The sequence below is a fragment of the Bufo bufo genome, chromosome 5 (assembly GCF_905171765.1).
Source record: "Bufo bufo chromosome 5, aBufBuf1.1, whole genome shotgun sequence".
Taxonomy (NCBI): domain Eukaryota; kingdom Metazoa; phylum Chordata; class Amphibia; order Anura; family Bufonidae; genus Bufo; species Bufo bufo.
This window is the reverse complement of record NC_053393.1, coordinates 207,453,200-207,474,955: the sequence shown is the minus strand read 5'-3', so window position 1 is coordinate 207,474,955 and position 21,756 is coordinate 207,453,200. Positions and strand designations below refer to the sequence as shown.

At 42.3% G+C, this 21,756-nt stretch overlaps 1 protein-coding gene across 1 annotated transcript in view; it reads right to left on the bottom strand.

The window, feature by feature from the left end:
* The window catches only part of LOC121002015 (myosin VIIA and Rab interacting protein), a 642,833-nt gene that overhangs the window by 304,703 nt on the left and 316,374 nt on the right, over positions 1–21,756 (bottom strand). The window contains exon 3 of the mRNA XM_040433314.1: positions 1,784–2,005. Within this exon, the coding sequence (XP_040289248.1) occupies positions 1,784–2,005 (222 nt within the window). The remainder of the gene's footprint in view (positions 1–1,783; positions 2,006–21,756) is intronic.

Sequence of the window (21,756 nt, the reverse complement as noted above, 5' to 3'; positions counted from 1 at the left end):
TATTGAAACGCCTTTTTGATAGCTTGGTGTTGCACTTTTTGTGATGTAAGGTGACAAAAATGGCTTTTTTTAAACAGTTTTTATTTTAATTTTTTTATGGTGTTTATCAGACGGGGTGGATCATGTGATATATTTATAGAGCCAGTCATTACGGACGCGGTGAAACCTAATATGTGCTTGTTTTCCTTTTTTTTCTATTTTTTTATATGAAATTAGGGGAAAGGGGTGTTTTTTTTCTTTTTTTACTTGAAACGTATTTTTTTTTATTAAAAACTCTTTTTTTAAAACTTTATTTCTGTCCCACTCTGGGACTTTACTTTTGGGGGTCTGATCCCCTCTGCAATGCATTACAATACATCTGTATTGTAATGCATTGCCTGTTAGTGTATTACACAGAGTTAGGGCTCATATACACGACCTTGCTGGTTTTTGCGGTCCACATATTGCAGATCCGCAAAAAAAGGATGCCGCCCGTGTGCCTTCCGCAATTTGCGGAACGGAACAGGAGGCTTATTATAGAGTTGCCTATTCTTGTCCGCAAAACGGACACCCCGCCCGCCCGATCCACATGATGTAATAGTACGTCAAAATGTGGGAACGCACCTGCCGCCATGACATACTATTATGTCATATGTCGGGAAGGGGTAAAATCCTTTAAGACCAAGACCATTTTAGTTTTTCTTTTTTCCTCCCCACATTCCAAGAGGCATAACTTTTGTAATTTTCTGTTCACATAGCTATATGAGGGCTTATATTTTGCGGGACAAGTTGTATTTTTTAATGGCACCATTTAATTTATCATGTTTTGTATTAGAAAAAAGGCTAAAAAAAAATATTTGTGGGATGAATTTGAAAAAAAAATTTAAAATAATTCCGGCAAGGATTTTTGGGTTTTGACATTATGGCGCACTAAAAAGGACAGAAATGAAAACCATATAAAAAATAAAAAATTTATTTGCATCTCCATTTTCTGACAGTCATACGTTTTTTACATTTCCATCCACAGAGCTGTATCTTCACCTTACCTCACAGATGCTCTAATCACTTAATTGCAGCATCTGAGGGGTTAAATGACGGGGGTTCGCTGTAATTGCTGTCCCCCGTCAGTGCGGCCGGGTGCCTGTTGTATTATACTGTTGGCACATGCTGCTTATGGAGCGGTCTCACCGCAGCAACCCGTGCCATACATTTCCTCACACATTATCACATACATGATAATGTGTGAAGGGGTTAAAAAAAATTGCAAAAATTTGGGGGGCCATGTAACTCCACTTAAAAATGAAGTGAATGGTAACAGCGCTGCAGTAACAAGGTATGGCAACAACACCGTGTATATGGGGTGGCACCACAGCTCCTGAAAACAGCTAATGGCGGGGGTGCCTCCATTTAGGACGCTCACCAATCTAAGGGCTCATGCACACAAACGTATTTTCTTTCCATGTCCGTTTTTTGCGGACCTTATGCAAAATGATTCATTTCAATGGGTCCGCAAAAAAAAAAACAGAAGTTACTCCATGTGCATTCCATTTCCGTATGTCAGTATATTTCGTTCCGCGAAAAAATAGAACATGTCCTATTATTGTCCGCATTACGGACAAGGACAGTACTGTTCTATTAGGGGCCAGCTGTTCCGTTCTGCAAAATACGCACACGGACGTCATCAATATTTTCTGCGGATCCCTTTTTTGCGGACCGCAAAATACATGAGCCCTTATACTGATGGCCTTTCCTAAGTAGGTTCTGGAAAAAGCCTGGTTAAACAGAAACTGCGAAAAGAACTTACCTGGCTTGCTGGCAAACATTACAAATCCAGGCCTTCTCTTTCTTTTGGAAAGAGCTGCAGTTTTTGCAGATGTTGAACTTGCAGTCCAGACATTGCCGCTTGGAGTTGATCAGAAATGTGAAGGGAGAACAGCATCTAATGCAGCAATGTTCATTAAACTTCTGATGCTTTGATAAAATGGAGCACTTATTGCTCTCTTCATCCAGTTTCTGCTTTAGTTCACTGAGGAGAGGAAAGAAAACAGTTATTAAAACTACATTAAGGAATTGTCATAGAAATATAGCATCATAATAAAAACGTACACTAACTATAGAGTCCAAGTTCATTAGCGGTACAACATCCCACCCTTCATCGCCTATGTTTAAACCCCTCATTTTTGGTAGTAAATTTGGAATGCTTTTACTTATCCAAGTGATTGTGAGATTGTTTTTCATGACACATTGTCTCCAATATATTTTGTTTCTATTTAGAAAACAACCCAAAATGTAACAAAACTGGCAATTTTCCAAGTGTGAATTTCTCTGCTTTTAAGGGCTCATGGACAAAAATTTATTTTTTGTCAGTGTCCGTTTCGGTTTTTTTCAATGGGGCCGCAAACAAAAAAAATAATACGTAATTGACTCTGTGTGCATTCCGTGTCCGTATGTCTGTACCACAAAAAATAAAACATGCCCTATTATTGTCTGCATTACGGACAAGTATAGGACTGTTCTATTATGGGACGGCCATTATGTTCCACAAAATGCATACTGCACATGGCCAGTATCTGTGTTTTGCGGATCTGAAATTTGCGAACCGCAAAACAACATTCGTGTGCATGAGCCCTAAGCAGACGGTCATACCTCATAAAATAGTTATTATTTACCATATGTCAGCTTTACTTTGTCATCATTTTTCAAACACACTTTTATTTTTGGAGATGTTAAAATACATTAGTTTACCTTCAGTTTATCAAATTTTCACAAAAAATTCCTAGACCTATTTTTTAAGGGAACAATTCAGTTTTGAAATGACTTTTAGAGGCCTATATATCAGAAGAACCCCACCCCCCAACACACACTGACTCAAAGTATTCAAAATGGCATTTAGGAAGTTTGTCAACCTTTTAGGTGTTTCACAGGAATTAACACAAAATGGTTGTGAAATTTAAAAATGTATTTTTTTTTACTCTTTTTAAAAAAATCTATTTTCTGGAACGTCACAGCAGGTGTTAAAATATTGTAGAAATAAAACATCATTCTTATTACCTAGTTCTGCATTTTTTAGAAATATCATATTAATATAATCATATTAATATAATTTGGTATTCTCAATAATTTTACTGACCTACAGAAAAAGGTAGTCATGTTCACCGTGCAAGATAAGTAATGTGATCTTTTTATAGATCAGGTTGCTAGAGACGCAGTGATACAAATAAGGGTGGGTCCGACCCACCCTGATTTGTATTCTTTTTTATTTTTCAGTTTTTACCAATAATAAGGGACTGGATATGGGGAAAAATGTGTTTTTTATTTTTAACTTAAAATTTAAATTTCTTTTATTTTTCCAAAATGTATATATTTTTTTTACTTTTTTAAATCCCACAAGAGGAGTTGAACTTACACTTATCTGATCACTGGTAAAATACTGGTACCATTTTTCTGTATGGTAATGTATTCTCCCTGTCAGTAGTTCGCCTACCAAACCCTGCCTCTGGTAGTTTAACCCCTCAGAAGCCACTGTCAATAGTGACCACAGCATCTTAATGGTTAGATAGAGGGAGGGAGCAACTTGCCAACCACGAGGTGTAAAGTAGTTGACATGACAGCCTGGGGCCTAGGCCCCCAAGCCTGCCATGTCCCAGCCTCTATTACATTTTGCCTGTCAGAATGACTATGTACTTAGTACAGAAGTATTACACTATACAGTACAAGTGATCAAATGGTCACAGGTTTAGGTCCCCAGTGCTGAAACTGTTATTTTTTGAATAATAATTGATCAAAAGGTCCCATGTATCCCAAAATAGTAGCAATAAAAACTATATATCACCAAGCAAAAAATATTTTTTTTTTAAAGCTTTTTAATATTTTAACCCCTTCGCACCATGGATAAAACTATATGTCCGAGGTGTATAAGGGGTGTATGGAGTAGGCTCACAAGCTGTGTAATACAGCTGACACCTGCTGACAATGGCTGGAATTGGAAATAACTCCCATCCCATTTCAGATGCTGTGGCCAATATTGACTGCAACATCTAAGAGGTTGGCCAGAGGGATAGGGCTCCCTCTGATCAGAACCCCCATAGTGCAATCACAGGGTTTGCCTAGACAATTATTGGAAACAAACAGAACATTCTTGATAATTGCTTGATCATCAGCAAAGATTATGTTTTTAGGCTAATTTCACAAGTGACCTTTCTGTCCAGATGCGTTGTTTTGAGAACAGAAAGTATCCTGGCTGAATCCTAACTCGTTAATTTCAATAGGTATTTGCACATGAGCATCATTTTTCATTGCAGTAAGCTAACAGTAATGTAACTCTGACACCTATCATAGTTAGCCTTTTGGTTTTCAGCAATTTGCACTACAACAGGTCTTTTGTTGGATTTGACCAGATGGTCTAGCCTTCAGCCCACACACACATTAGTGAGCATTGGGTGTACATGACCCTATCGTCTGCTGGTATGTTGTCCTTCCTTGAACCACTGAATGTAGGTACTACACACCATTAATTACTGGGAACACAACCATGACTTGCCATCTTGGAGATGCTCAGACCCTGTAATTAGCCATCAGAGTCTGGACTTTGTCAAAGTTCCTCAAATTTTTATACAGTACTAGTCCATTTCTCCATCCTGAAATTTACAACCACTTCAAGAAATTACTATTCCCTTGCTTCCTAATACACTGCTCAAAACAATTAAAGGAGCACACTTAAATCCAGCTAAGAAGCATAAACAATTGTGACTCAATCTCAGAGTGGTTTGGTGCAAATTTAGTGACAACAGGTGCACTGGAGAGGCAACAGCAAGACACTCTTCAAAATGGGAATTATTTTGCAGACAGTGACCACAGAACAATTACTTGCTCCTTATCCTTCCTGATCCTTTTTTTGTTTTGCTTTTTTGTCCTCGTCTCTACTGGTAGCATGAGATGGTACCTGCAGCCCAAACAGGTTGCGCAGTTAGTCCTGCTCCTTCAGGATGGCATATTCATACGTGCCACTAGAAGAAGGTTTGCGGTGTCTCCTAAAGTCTTAGGGACATGAAGATAATACCAGGACATAGGCTGGAAATGGTCGTAGAAGGGCATTAAGTCATCAGGACTTGTATTTCCTCCTTTGTGGGAGAGGAACAGGAGGAGCACTGTCAAAACCCTACAAAATGACCTCCAAAGGGCTACTAGTCTGCACGCTTCTGATTAAACTGGCAGAAACGGACTCGATGAGGGTCCTACAGCCCAGGACCATTCAGCTCAATTGGCATTCGCCAGAGAACAAAAGAAATGGCAGGTCCTCCACGGGGGCCACATGCAGCTCACAGATGTGGCAGGCACAGCACTATGAAGTGCCTTTTGCACTGTAACATTAGAAGAATTTTGGTATCACTGACTTTTTAGTCTAACTAGACTGTCTATTACTCTGTAATTCCTCTAGCGCCATTCTATGGAAACAGTAGGTTTAAAGAGCACACCAAATGCTTGAAATACCTCTTTATTAACTTCAACTTTTCTTCATATATAACACTGCCGCCTCCGCAGCAGATAGTCCATGTACAAAACACGTGTTGAAAAGATATCACAAAATGGCGGTATGCATAAGATGGTGGTTCAACTGTTCAATCTTGTCATTCAACATAAAATGGTGGCTATATTTCTCTCTTCAGTATCTGTACTGTCCCTTTAAGTTATTTAAGCACTTTATGATCTCTCTGAGAGGTATATCTGAGGTCTAACTAATAGTTCTGCTTGCTCAACTTGGTTTGCAGTATGCAATGGCTTATGATCTGGTATGAGCAGTTCGCAGTTTGTATGCAATTTGTATGGAATCTGGTTTGTATGCTTGCAATTTGTAGTTTGCAATCGCTATTTGCAATTTGAATTTGGTGGAACTGTAAGTAAACACATACACTCACCTAAAGAATTATTAGGAACACCTGTTCTATTTTTCATTAATGCAATTATCTAGTCAAGTCTGCACAGGGTTTTAATTCCTACCACATCTCAGTTGGAGTTCCTGAGAAGCTGTGAACAGGTGATCCTTTAGCACCAGTTCACATGCGGCGCTGGATGGCGGCCGTCGCTGTCTCTGTGCTGTGCTGGTGGAGTTGTGGGATCCGAGGCCTAGGTGGCTCCGCTGTACAGCGGGGTAACTGTGTGGCTGCTGGATCCCATTGCCTGCTGGAGCAGTGTGGAGACGCGGTGGTCGCCACACGGCACTGCGCTATGGTTAGAGTAGGTTCCCACTTAACAAGAGGCAACCTTGTCGCGGTAAGTGGGCCTATGCTCTTTGATCAAACTGTATACTAATGCCTCTTAATAGTGCACAGCAAATGATTGATACTAGTGCTGTATAGCCATGTTTCATAAGAAATGCTGCTTATTACGTACAGTAGTCATAAGTATAGGAATGAGGAGGTGCGATTTAGATTCACTCTACAAACCATGATCTAGTCAACCAATCACATGGCAGTTGCTTCAATGCATTTAGGGGTGTGGTCCTGGTCAAGACAATCTCCTGAACTCCAAACTGAATGTCAGAATGGGAAAGAAAGGTGATTTAAGCAATTTTGAGCGTGGCATGGTTGTTGGTGCCAGACGGGCCGGTCTGAGTATTTCACAATCTGCTCAGTTACTGGGATTTTCACGCACAACCATTTCTAGGGTTTACAAAGAATGATGTGAAAAGGGAAAAAACATCCAGTATGCGGCAGTCCTGTGGGCAAAAATGCCTTGTGGATGCTAGAGGTCAGAGGAGAATGGGCCGTCTGATTCAAGCTGATAGAAGAGCAACGTTGACTGAAATAACCACTCGTTACAACCGAGGTATGCAGAAAAGCATTTGTGAAGCCACAACACGCACAACCTTGAGGCGGATGGGCTACAACAGCAGAAGACCCCACCGGGTACCACACATCTAAACTACAAATAGGAAAAAGAGGCTACAATTTGCACGAGCTCACCAAAATTGGACTGTTGAAGACTGGAAAAATGTTGCCTGGTCTGATGAGTCTCGATTTCTGTTGAGACATTCAAATGGTAGAGTCCGAATTTGGCGTAAACAGAATGAGAACATGTATCCATCCTCTGATGGCTACTTCCAGCAGGATAATGCACCATGTTACAAAGCTCGAATCATTTCAAATTGGTTTCTTGAACATGACAACGAGTTCACTGTACTAAAATGGCACCCACAGTCACCAGATCTCAACCCAATAGAGCATCTTTGGGATGTGGTGGAACGGGAGCTTCATGCCCTGGATGTGCATCCCTCAAATCTCCATCAACTGCAAGATGCTATCCTATCGATATGGGCCAACATTTCTAAAGAATGCTATCAGCACCTTGTTGAATCAATGCCATGTAGAATTAAGGCAGTTCTGAAGGCAAAAGGGGGTCCAACACCGTATTAGTATGGTGTTCCTAATAATTCTTTAGGTGAGTGTATATAACTGGTTCAGTGTACAGTTCTAATCACTGTACTAACAGTAGGAACATTATATAACTGATCTAAATACCTATTGTTCCCATAAAACTGGACTCTGACTGGAACTGTGTGTCTCTTCAGCTTCTCTCTCTGGTGAGTAATGATTCCAGCAGCTCCTGCTAGGGGGAATTCCCAGACAGGCTGTGTGTGAGGCTGACTGTGATTGGTGAAAACTCTTGCTGTGTGAGAAGCTGGCTGTGATTGGTCTAGACATCTGCCCAGCAACAACAGATTAACACTATGCTTTCTGTTGTTTTTGCTGTGTCACTGAGCTTACCTTACATTACAAAATGAATCTTAAAGGCATATTATCTTTTTCTGCTTCTGTGAACACAAAATATAACAGTTATATGACATCCAAAACATGATGTCACAGTAAATAACTCTGCTTTTGTCTTTAACACATAAACATAGGAACTGTATTAAGGTTATTAGCAGGTTTAGCTATATACACATATAAGCTATACTAGCAACCTAGGACACGTCTTAGCTGGCCAGCTACAACAGATGAGAGTCTTGTTAAGACTAAGCATATGTGACAGATGTAAAAGAGTCCGCAGACACTATGGTGAACATTATGTTGCCTGCAACATCATCAAGCAAGACCAGTTTGACTGTGGGTCATTGGTGGTCTAGGAAGACATTTTGAGGTTCGCACAAACTTTCACATGATAGCCAACGGCTATCCCGACCGCTCGTAGGTACCTGGATGAAAATCTAAGAGCCACTGTCAGACCTTATGCTGGTGCAGTGTGCCCAGGGTTACTCCTGATGCAGGACAATGCAGAGCCTCATGTGGCCAGAGTATGTATGAAGTTCCTGGATAATGAAGGCATTGATGCCGCTGACTGAGCCTCACATTCCCCACACCTGAATCCCAATGAGAACCTCTGGGACATTCTGTATCAGTGCATCCAACACCACTTAGTAGCACCTCAGACTACCATAATCCAGATCCGTGAGGAGATCCCCCAGGACACCTACATCAGCCGTCTCATTCATCAGAAGCATGTCCAGTCAGGAAAGTATACAGGCAAGTGACCATACACAATGCCGAATCACATTAATGGTTGCAGTGACGAAATTCATGCAAACTGGATATGCCTGTAATTTTTTTTTTTTTTTTTTCATTTTCGGGGTGAAAATAAAAAAGGACTCTGATTGGTTGCTATAGTCAACAAAGCCAGTTTTCCTTTACACCAATTTTGATAAATCTCCCCCTTGTGCTAAAAACAGAGATACACTTAAAAGACCCAGCAGGTCCCGCAAACCCATCTTAAAGGGTTGTCTCAATTCAGCAAACAGCATTTATCATGCAGACAAAGTTAATACAAGTCACTTCCTGATGTATTGTGATTGTCCATATTGCCTCCTCTGCTGGCTTGATTCATTTTTCTATCACACTATAAACTGCTCGTATCCATAGTTACGACCGCCCTGCAATCCAGCTGCAGTGTTCGTTCTTGCACACTACAGGAAAATATATATTTCTGGTCAGGGCCCCACTCGGGTCTAGTCGCTGATCGCTTAACAGTGGGGAATCCCGAAGAGCCGGGACTCTTCCTGGCTTAGGAGTCCCTGCTCTGACTCCATATATGGAATCAGTGCTATGACCATGAAGGGGGTATCACCAAGCATTTTTAGAATGCTTGGGGACACCCTGTGTATTTAAGACTAATTGCCCTCTCTTTCTGAAATGTTCCTGCTGGGACTTGAACCCACAACCTTCTACATTAAAGGCAAGAACCTTAACCACTTAGCTATTGAGCTCAATGCTAAGCTGTGACAGAAAAAACACATAGTAGTTTCTCATGTATTAGGTATTCTTCTACAGCAGAAGTATTATATATAGACTGGTGGTGGCGGCGGCAGGGCACAGCAGAAGATGAACCGCCTGAGCCGTACAGCGCGGGACACAGGCCAGAAGAGGCCTGCATCGCAGCGGAGGTAAGTAAAAGTTGTTTTTTTTATCTGTTACTGGCACATTGGCGAGGGGGAGAGGTGAGAGTCACTATTATATTACTGGCACATTGGGGGGGGGAGGCACTATGATACTGGCACATTATGGGGGGAGATGGCACTATGATACTACTGGCACATTGGGGGGCACTATGATACTTGCACATTATGGGGGGAGATGGCACTGATACTACTGGCACATTAGGGGGGGGAGGCACTATGATACTGGCAAATTATGGGGGGAGATGGCACTATGATACTGGCACATTATGGGGGGAGATGGCACTATGATACTGGCACATTATGGGGGGAGATGGCACTATGATACTGGCACATTGGGGGGAGATGGCACTATGATACTGGCACATTATGGGGAGATGGCACTATGATACTGGCACATTATGGGGGGAGGTGGCACTATAATACTGGCACATTATGGGGGAGATGGCACTATGATACTGGCACATTATGGGGGAGATGGCACTATGATACTGGCACATTATGGGGGAGATGGCACTATGATACTGGCACATTATGGGGGGAGGTGGCACTATAATACTGGCACATTATGGGGGGAGATGGCACTATGATTCTGGAACATTATGGGGGGAGATGGCACTATGATACTGGCACATTGGGGGAAGATGGCACTATAATACTGGCACATTATAGGGGGAGATGGCACTATGATACTGGCATATTATGTGGGAGATGGCACTATGATACTGGCACATTATGGGGGAGATGGCACTATAATACTGGCACTATGGGGGGAGATGGCACTATGATACTGGCACATTGGGGGGGAGATGGCACTATGATACTGGCACATTATGGGGGAGATGGCACTATGATACTGGCACATTATGGGGGGAGGTGGCACTATAATACTGGCACATTATGGGGGGAGATGGCACTATGATACTGGCACATTATGGGGGGAGGTGGCACTATGATACTGGCACATTATGGGGGGAGGTGGCACTATAATACTGGCACATTATGGGGGGAGATGGCACTATAATACTGGCACATTATGGGGGGAGATGGCACTATGATACTGGCACATTATGGGGGGAGATGGCACTATGATACTGGCACATTGGGGGAAGATGGCACTATGATACTGGCACATTATAGGGGGAGATGGCACTATGATACTGGCACATTATGGGGGGAGATGGCACTATGATACTGGCACATTATGGGGGGAGATGGCACTATAATACTGGCACATTGGGGGAGATGGCACTATGATACTGGCACATTGGGGGGGAGATGGCACTATGATACTGGCACATTGAGGGGAGATGGCACTATGATACTGGCACATTGGGGGGAGATGGCACTATGATACTGGCACATTGGGGGGGAGATGGCACTATGATACCGGCACATGGGGGGGGGGGAGAGGCACTCCGCACTTGATACTGGCACATGGTGGGGAGGAGAGAGGCACTTGATACTGGCACATGATTAGGGGGGCATCTATGGGGACACTTACTGGCACATTATTGGGTGGCACTGTGGGGCCACTTCTTATTGGCACATTATTGGTGGGCACTATGGGGGCATCTACTGAGGCCACAAAGAAGGGGTATTTTATATGAGGGGCTCTTTGTGGTACTAGTATTATCAGCGGTATTATCTGTTTCTGCAGTATAGTATTGAGGAGCACAGCGGCACAGTATTGGGGGTGGTAGGATGGTTTGTCTAGAAGATGCGAGGATGATGGAAAAGTAGTAAACTAAGATTTTTTTTTTGGTCAAACTGCAGAGACGAAAAATGGCTGAAAAATGGTGGTCTGATCTGAAGGTCTGAAAGGAGAAGATGAGGAAAGAGAACATCTACATCAAAGGAGACGTCACTGGATGTAAGAGGTATGTGGCGCTGTATTACCCTGTATGTTCTGTAGTGATAGGAGCAGGGGCATAACGATCGCGATCATAGAGGGTGTGACCGTGACTGGGGGGTGGAGGCGGAGGTTCAAACAAACTGACGCGGTCTGACTTTGTTTCTTACACCGTTCACACAATTATGTACAGGATTCGTAGGATTCGAAAGATTCGATATATTCGAGAACCTTTTTGGATTCGGATTTTAAAAAAAACTGAATTCGCCCCACCTCTAATATATATACAGTACAGACCAAAAGTTTGGACACACCTTCTCATTCAAAGAGTTTTCTTTATTTTCATGACTATGAAGGCATCAAAACTATGAATTAACACATGTGGAATTATATACATAACAAACAAGTGTGAAACAACTGAAAATATGTCATATTCTAGGTTTTTCAAAGTAGCCACCTTTTGCTTTGATTACTGCTTTGCAAACTCTTGGCATTCTCTTCAAGAGGTAGTCCCATCACTCTCCTTCATGGTCAAATAGCCCTTATTTTCAAAGTTTTCCCAATTTTTCGGCTGACTGACCTTCATTTCTTAAAGTAATGATGGCCACTCGTTTTTCTTTACTTAGCTGCTTTTTTCTTGCCATAATACAAATTCTAACAGTCTATTCGGTAGGACTATCAGCTGTGTATCCACCTGACTTCTCCTCAACGCCACTGATGGTCCCAACCCCATTTATAAGGCAAGAAATGCCACTTATTAAACCTGACAGGGCACACCTGTGAAGTGAAAACCATTTCAGGGGACTACCTCTTGAAGCTCATCAAGAGAATGCCAAGAGTGTGCAAAGCAGTAATCAAAGCAAAAGGTGGCTACTTTGAAGAACCTAGAATATGACATATTTTCTGTTGTTTCACACTTGTTTGTTATGTATATAATTACACATGTGTTAATTCATAGTTTTGATGCCTTCAGTGTGAATCTACAATTTTCATAGAAAATAAAGAAAACTCTTTGAATGAGAAGGTGTGTCCAAACTTTTGGTCTGTACTGTATATATATATATATATATATATATAAAATCATACCTCTGATATATATGAATGCATAATATGTGGAAAACTACTAGTGAGGTTTTTAGCCATAAAATAGTAACTGAAGCTCTACAGTATAGCTCAGTGGTTAAGGTTCTTGACTTTAATGTAAATCGCTGTGAGTTTGAATCCCAGCAGAATATTTAAAAAATAGAGGCTAAATAAAACTGAAATAGACACGCCAGCCTTTTTAATTTGTGTAACTATTATTTTTAGTTGGGAAAGGTGGCAACCCTAACAGAACCCCTGCTCCCCGGTGACCCCCATAACTTTTTTAATAGTTATGTCTACGGAGATATGTGGGGGCTCATTTGAGGGAAATCTGTCTTTTTTGACAATACTATTTTGGGGGGTGTATGACTTGATCACTTTTTATTCGATTTTCTTTAGAGATAAAGTGATGAAAAAACTGCAATTCTAAACATCCTTCACCATATTGGCTAACTTTTTTTAATATTTTAATAGTATGGGTGTTTTCGCATGCGATTATGTCCATAATGTTATTTCTTTTTTGTTAATTTTTATTTTGGGGAAAGTGGGGTGATTTTACGTTTAAATTTTTTTTCGATTTTCAAAACTTTTTTAAACTTTTCTTAAATTACTTTTCATCAGATTGCAACTTATACAGAATAATGGAGATTGCTCCATTATTCTGTATAGAAATCACTATATCACAGTTTAGTGCTACCACCTAGTGGCCTGAACTGGGATATACTAATAATGAGCCTCAAAGCCTAGTACAGGCTGCGGCTCATTTTTAGAACAGGATGCTTTCCCTGATCTCTGTTGGGGGAGGGCACGTCTGTGCAGGAAGCCCTGCGCTTCTGTTTTTTAACACTCTCAGATGCCATGGTTACATTTGACAAATGCCACAAGGGGGCCCACTGAGATTTATCGCCCAAGGGCCCACATGAACCTGGAGCTGGCCCTGTTTCTGGTAATGGTCTTGTGTGAGGGCTCGTTTTTTGTGAGAGGTGACATTTTCATTGGTCCCTTTTGGGGTACGTATAACTTTTTGATCATTTGATACTATAATATGACTAAAGAATATATGTTTTGACATAATTTTTAAAACATTTTTTTTTACGGCGTTCAACAGATGGAGTAGATCATGTGATATATTTTTATAGATCATTACGGACGCAGCTACAGTATACTAGATATGTTTTTTTCTTCTATTTTTTTAAATTTTTAAATCACTTAGGGGAAAGGGGCATTTTTTTTACCTGAAACTTTTCTAATAAAACTATTTTTAAGTTTTTAAAAATGTATTTGTATTTTACACTTTGTGTCCCCCATGAGGTCATACAAGACCCTTGCGGGACAGTTAAAAAAGTTGTCCAGTCTCAAAATCAAATTTTTTTAAATTTGCTCCTAATACTCCTAATATATGAAAAATTCTATTCACCTGCTTCACCGAATTACACAAAGAATTTGAATCCTTTTGTATGTAGCGGGTGCAATGAAGAAGAATGGTGATCACACCGCCCCCAGTCATTGAACCCCTCAGATGCCGCATTCATTGTTGATCACGGCATCTAAGATTAAAATTAGGGGTTCAGGGGTTAGTTTGGTAAAAAAAAAAATACATACTCACCTTGAGCATTTGCTTGCAAAGAGGCCATCGCGACCATCTTGATTGAAGGCACCACTCAAAATCTCGCCCTGTGATGTGATGATGGCCATCACACTGGCCGTGCGCGGTGACATCATCAAGATGGGTGCGACGGCCTCTCCGCGAGCAATTGGAGGGTATTACTGTAATAACCTTCCCTGCACATGTTATTTTAATGGACCAAATCTCAAGCAGAAGCCGGAGAACCCCTTTAAAGGCCAAGTTCACACTTCAGTTATTTGGTGAGTTATTGGTGATTGGGAGTCAAAACCAGTAGTGAAGCCTACTCAGGGATAAGGTATAATGGAAACCCCTGTTGTGTGTTTTAACCCCCACCTAGTTTTGGCTCACAATAACTGATGGAAATAACTGAACAAAAAACTGAAGTGTGAACTTTGCCTAGAATTACTTTATCACATAACCAGCATGAGACCTCTGAGGCCAGTGATTGGCTGTAGCAGTCCAGTGAGCAATAAACAGCATGTGACTGCTGCAAACACAGTGGGGTGGTGCTGTAGGGGCAGAACTTTTAAAGAGTCACTGCACTTTCACACAATTTTATTTTATAGAGAATGGTGCAACTAGAAAATTTTTACATCACTTCATTTAATGCCTGCATCCACCTGAGAAAAACTGTAAAGTCATGGCCACTAGGGGTCTCATTTCCACCTAACTTACAATCCACTGCCTGTTGTCAGGCAAGAACCCTGCTAACAAAGACTCAGAAGACGGCTAAGGGCTCTTTCACACTTGCGTTGTCCGGATCCGGCGTGCACTCCACTTGCCGGAATTACACTCCGGATCCGGAAAAACGCAAGTGTACTGAAAGCATTTGAAGACGGAACTGTCTTTCAGTGTTACTATGGCAGCCAGGACGCTATTAAGGTCCTGGTTGCCATAGTAGGAGCGGGGAGCGGGGGAGCGGTATACTTACAGTCCGTGCGGCTCCCGCGGCGCTCCAGAGTGACGTCAGAGCGCCCCATGTGCATGGATGACGTGTCCAATGCGATCACATGATCCATGCGCTTGGGGCGCCCCGACGTCACTCTGGAGCGCCCCGGGAGCCGCACGGACGGTAAGTATGCTGCTCCCCCGCTCCCCGCTACACTTTACCATGGCTGCCAGGACTTTAGCGTCCCGGCAGCCATGGTAACCATTCAGAAAAAGCTAAATGTCGGCTCCGGCAATGCGCCAAAACAACGTTTAGCTTAAAGGGACACTGACAGGCCAAAACAGCATATATAGTTAGATATATCACATTACAGGTCTTATACAGTCTTTTAAAAGCATATAAGTATCCCCTCTGTCCACCTTATAAAGAGCGAAATATAAAGTTTTATAACCTGCTTCTCTGGTCAGCAATCTGCCCAAGGGGCGGCGTTTCATGTGAAAATGCGCCCAGCCAGCCTTCCCAACTGCCGTTCTTAAGCCCCGCCCAGCTCATCATTATTCACTTCGCTGGGCGGCGGCTAGAACTCTCCCCAGTCCCGATCCTGCGCCTGCGCAATTCAATCCTCCGGGCATCGTTCATGCCCAATCTTCTGCGCCTGCGCCCCGCCGTTAGATTGCGCCTGCGTACACACACCAGCCTGCGTCTTCGAGGCAGCTGCAGAAATCCAGCCTTGTTGGATTTCTTGCAACTGCCATGACCATCCTATTAATTTCTAAGGGATCATAACTGTCACGGCTCCAGTGTCCCTGTGTAGCCCTAGTCTAATCTATACTTATCGGCTTTCTGAGCTCCCTAGAAGAAAATAAACATAAGTGAGGTCACTGCATACTGTACTGACACCCCCTCCTAGAGATGCATCTAGCTGTACTGCTGAAAAAGGAACTATTATAGCGGAAAGAGACTTTAGGGAAGCCAAAAAACACCAGTTCCTGCCCAGTTATGACTATATAAAGAAGCACAGCCATTATGCAGACTTTTGTTGAAAACTCAGGTATGCTTTAAAGGTGAGTAAGGTCTTTTTCTTTATAGAAAACAGGATTTCGTACATATAATGGCAACATTAGCATTACATATTTGTCTCACACACACACCATCAATACCTCAGTTTCACTCTTGAATAAAATATTCAGTTGAAGGTAATGTCACTGGGCTGATTTGCATAGTTTCTCTAAACTGCTGCGTGTATTCCTGTACATGAAACTAAAGAAAAAAAGCTGCAACCAACAAAAATACCAATATTAAACCATTACATGTTTGATCCAACCACAAGCCTAAATGGGTTCAATCAAGTCAAGGATAGAAGCTTTTTAAGATCCTATTGAACAGAATACTGATACAGCACGCTTGCTTTTCCTCTAGAATGGGTATATCTACTGTATTCTCCACTGGCCATGAAATAAATCTGACAACCACAGCATGAACGAGATGGTAGGCAGAGATTGCAGAATAATTCACAGATCTAATGAGATTCTGCGAGAGGAAGAATGTATCACACAATCCTCACAGCATCCATCAGCTCCAATCAGGCAGATAAATGAGCAATAGCTGTTAGGAGTCCTGACAGCAGTTAACGGGTTAAACAAGCTGTGACATCATCGTGTACGCTCACGACATCACTGGAATGCTAATTATTCCAGCCTGTGCTATTTTCGCAGCAGCAATACACCCAGATAGTTATACTAACCGAACGCTTAATGGAGCATTCAAGAACAACATGTAACTCTTTGCTTTTGCCACAATTGTTCTACATTGATACAACCTATTTACAATTAATTGGAAATAACTTACCTCGCTAAACGGGAACTACGGGGACTTTATTGCTTCAGTCACAGAACATAAACAATTATGATTCTTAATGATATAGAAAATGGCATTTTCCATTTCAACAACTTCAATAACCTAATTTCACATAAATATTCCTGCTATAATGCGAGCTGAGAACTTTATACAGCTTTTAATTTGCTGAGACTCCAACTGACTGCTTGTCTATGCTCAGCTGAGATAAATAGTAGTAGTACTGGATTAAAGGGGACCTGGGGGCTCGTTTATGTGATATAAACTGCCCACTAGGGATGAGCGAACCCGAACCTCTCCGAGTTCGGGTAGTAAAGGAATTCGGGTATAACAGAATATAAGGGAATTCGATGATAGAATACAAAATGGAAGTCTTTAAGAGGCATTCCGGTTTGAAGTCTATGGGCAGCATAACGGATCCGTCTGGTTTCTGTTATGCAGAACAGGACTTTGTTTTCCGTCCTTCATAACAGAAACAAGACGGATCCATAATGCTTGGCCATAGACTTATATTATGATGGATCAAAACAGAACGCCTTGTAAAGGCTTACGTTTTGCATTTCGTCATCGAATTCCGTTATATTCCTTTATAAGGAATCCATAACGGAATTCCTTCTCTACCCAAAACCGAACCTGGTAAGGTTCAGGTTTACTTGTCCCCACTGCCCACAGCACCTTTTTAGGCTACTTTCACACTAGCGTTCGGAGCGGATCCGTCTGATGTTTCATCAGACGGATCCGCTCCGATAATGCAGGCGTTCGCATCTGTTCAGAACGGATGCGTCTGCATTAAAACTTAGAAAATTTTCTAAGTGTGAAAGTTGTCTGAGCGGATCCGTTCAGACTTTACATTGAAAGTCAATGGGGAACGGATCCGCTTGAAGATTGAGCCATATTGTGTCATCTTCAAGCGGATCCGCCCCCATTGACTTCCATTGTAAGTCTGGACGGATCCGCTCGCCTCCGCACGGCCAGGCGGACACCCGAACGCTGCAAGCAGCGTTCAGGTGTCCGCTCACTGAGCGGAGCGGAGGCTGAACGCTGGCAGGCGGATGCATTCTCAGTGGATCCGCCTCCACTGAGAATGCATTGGGGCCGGACGGCTGCGTTCAGGACCGCTCGTGAGCCCCTTCAAACGGTGCGCACGAGCGGACACCCGAACGCTAGTGTGAAAGTAGCCTTATCCAGTTATAGTGCTCCCAAAGTGACTCTTGATCCTTTTGTGGAAATTGTAAATCCAGAGAAAATTCCCTTTTGCACTAGTTCTCGTCGTATGCAAATAAGCTTGTTAAAGTCAAGGAGGCTGGCGCAAACCTCCTGGAAGTCAGGCTTTCCCTGTCCCCCTTCTCCTCCTGCAGCTTGATTGACATTGTCAGGCCAGGGATCATCCTCACACGTTCTCACAAGATCCTGTGCAGGCTTCATTTGCTATCAGTTCTGGCGCATGCCCAGAAAATAGTGCTGAAGAGCAGCTGTAGAGAGGAGAGCACTTTGCCCTGCGGCTCATGTGCAGTGAAGCGGTGAAGCCATGGCCGTACAGCACTATTCATTGGCCTAATGAGAACATTATTGAACTGTAAAGCGCTGTGGAATATTTTTGGGCAATATAAATAAAGATTATTATAATAGTATTATTATTATAATACCACTTCTTTGATGCAAATGTAGGTGAAAGCACCTTAGCCCTTGACTGAGAGAATAAAATATATAATTAGATAAGACTAAATGATAAGGTAAGGAAAGATACTATATTTTCAAAGATATCTAATACCTCATGTACAGGGGCGTAAAACTTGGTCAGGTGAAAACTTGGTCAGGACTCTACCCTCTAAAGGAACAACTTTCAGCAAATGAGGCAGTGGAAAAATGGCCCAAAAGTCATTGAAAAGGGTTTAGGCAGAAACTCTTCTGTCTTGTGGGGGAGGATGGGGGCCTGGTTGGATCCTTGCTATGGGGCCCTTACTTCTCGAGGTATGCCACTGCTCATGTGGATTTTTAACTGAGGAATATTATGTGCAAGTTTCCTTTAAATGAGTTTACACTGTCTTTGTGATGGTTTGTGCAGCACTAAATACTGCCGCCTCCGCGGCAGTATTTAACTGTAATGATGACGATACAGTTGAATTCAGAAGGACCCTGAGCCCACCAGCCAGGTACAAAAGACAAAAGTACCTGATGCTCCCAGCATTAATTAATGCTGAGACCATATGATCATTATGTACCCAGCTGGAGGCTGTGAAGAGGGCTCAGGTAGCCCCCTGGGCCTCGGCCCACTGAAAAATTTCCCTGTAGGGTTTATGTGTAATCACAGATAACCATCCTCCTAAAACTTAGCCTTTATTAGTATAAAAAATAAAAAGCACATAAAGTACCCCTAATAGACCAATACATAAAAAAAGAAAACATAGAGACAAAACAAGAAACAAAAGAAAATTACTCTTGTAGAAGAGACAATCCTCACACTGGTGGGCGAAACTTGTTGGGACAGGGATGTGTGTATCCCACACTTCCCACGATATCACTATGAAATAACTGTGGTACTTATCAAAAGTGACCTAATGACTCATCCCTTGCTGATGGGAGTTGATATGCACATATCAGTGCAATTGTTTATTATTTTTGGTACATTTATTTTTTATTTGGTAAAGACTAACTAACTGTAGTTTGCTCTATACTCCCCGATCAGTGGCATCCAAGGGCATCCAGGAGGTTCCTGATATGGGATCGCCCCTAACGGGGCGGCCATTCCATTCTAGGCAGGGCAGAACGTAGATAGGGTCGTCTCTAGGGACAGTCCCCCTAATTTCATTCATCACACGATTTCCTGCCTTCTCTTCGCCCACCAGTGTGAGGATTGTGTCTTCTACAAGAGTAATTTTCTTTTGTTTCTTGTTTTGTCTCTGTTTTCTTTTTTTATGTATTGGTCTGTTAGGGGTACTTTATGTGCTTTTTATTTTTTATCTAATAAAGGCTAAGTTTTATAGGATGGTTATCTGTGATTACACTTAACCTCATTAGACCATCACTAATTATATTACCCTCTGACGGGTTACAGTCTGTACTGTGAGCCCTGTAGGGTCTATGGCCAGTCCACCCCTGTTTTCGCGTGGTCCTTTTGTTCTCCTGGGAGTTAAGCCGCCAGAAGTGTCTGGAAGCGTCTTTGTGCCCTTTCTGATAGAATACATACATATTCGGGCGAGCCATACATGCATATGTAGGGGGAAGCCAGGAGGGAGTCAGGAGAGATGGTTGTTACCCGAACAATCGTTCTGCCAACAGCTATTGAATTAGGTACTTAATGGTATTCATTCAGACTCCACAGACTTTTACCGACTTTTCTTTACAAAGACATTCATCTTTACTCTGAGCTGTTATATTTTACACTTCCAGAATTTGTTGGGAGTCTCCGTCTTAGTCATTGCTTCAGGCTTCATGAATGAGCTACTTCTCAGAACACTGCCCTTAAAAACTGGCAGTAAAATCTTCAGGGTTGCCTTGCCAAGAACAATGAGTTTTTAATAAATAACACTAAGTAAAGAGTCCTATAACTGCTCTACTAAAACTATGAAAGAAATTGACAAAAGAGCATCAAGATATGTACAATACAACAACAACCAATTTTATTGCATCTAACATAAAATGAAAAACTGTGCAAACAATCTTGATTTAAACTATTTTACTTATTTTATGATTTTGTGTCTACAGCACCTGTGCCAACCAGCGGTGTTACTACCACCGTATCAGCCATGGCAGCTGCTAGAGGGCCCACACAGGCAAGGAGCCCGGCTTGAAGGCTCTGCTAATATGTTCTGCACATCAGGGAGTTGTGTCTTTGAGGACTGAAGTGACTGTGTAACTTGTAGATCAGTCACAGGAGACAAAAGGAGGGGAGTGGAGCAGGACAGGAGAGGCTCATGAATAATATCTAGTGCCTACTGGCCTAAAAGTGCTGCTGTCAGCACCCCAAAACTCAGTCAGCACTGCCCAGTCATTTCCATCGCTGGCTCTGCAGGTCCCCTGGTGCCAACCTATGTGCCTCCATAGTCAAAGACTACAAACAAACCCTATTTAATCTGATACTATATGTGAATAACCACTGCACTCAAATGGATTTTTTTCAGAGTTTCAAATGCTTTATTTATACATTCAGTTAATTGAACTGCACAGGCCAACGTTTCTGTCCATATCTGGACCTTGATCACGGCCAAGTTGCCAAGAAAGAAGCGTGTGGATTACTGGTAGTGATGTCCCGAACTATTCGCCAGCGAACAGTTCCCGGCGAACATAGCATGTTCGCGTTCGCCGCGGCGGGCGAACATATTCGATGTTCGGTCCGCCCCCTATACATCATCATTGAGCAAACTTTGACCCTGTATCTCACAGTCAGCAGACACATTCCTGCCAATCAGCATACCCTCCCTCCCAGACCCTACCACCTCCTCAAAAAGCAAGGACAGAAATCCATCTTAGATTCATTCTGAAGCTGCAGTGTCACAAATTTGTCTAAGTTGTAATCGCAATGCGATTAATACAGGTTATATTAATCGCATTGCGAATTCAACTTAGAGCTGGGTTCCTAATGGTTGTATTGCTAGAATATAACGAAGATTGAGAATATAGTGCTATATTCGTTATATTCGTCAATTCTAGCAATACAACCATTAGGAACTTAGCTCTAAGTTGAATTCGCAATGCGATTAATGCAGGTTATATTAATCGCATTGCGAATTCAACTTACCACACTCTGCGTCAGCTACGTAATTTTCCATGGGAGTTTTGCCATGGATCCCCCTCCGGCATGCCACAGTCTAGGTGTTAGTCCCCTTGAAACAACTTTTCCATCATTATTGTGGCCAGAAAGAGTCCCTGTGGGTTTTAAAATTTGCCTGTCTATTGAAGTCTATGGCGGTTCGCCCGTTCGTGAACATTTTATGTTCGCGACATCTCTAATTACTGGATGTCGGCTGACATCCAGGAATCCACACGCATCCACTCGCATACTGTCTTGGGAGAACCGCCCTACCACT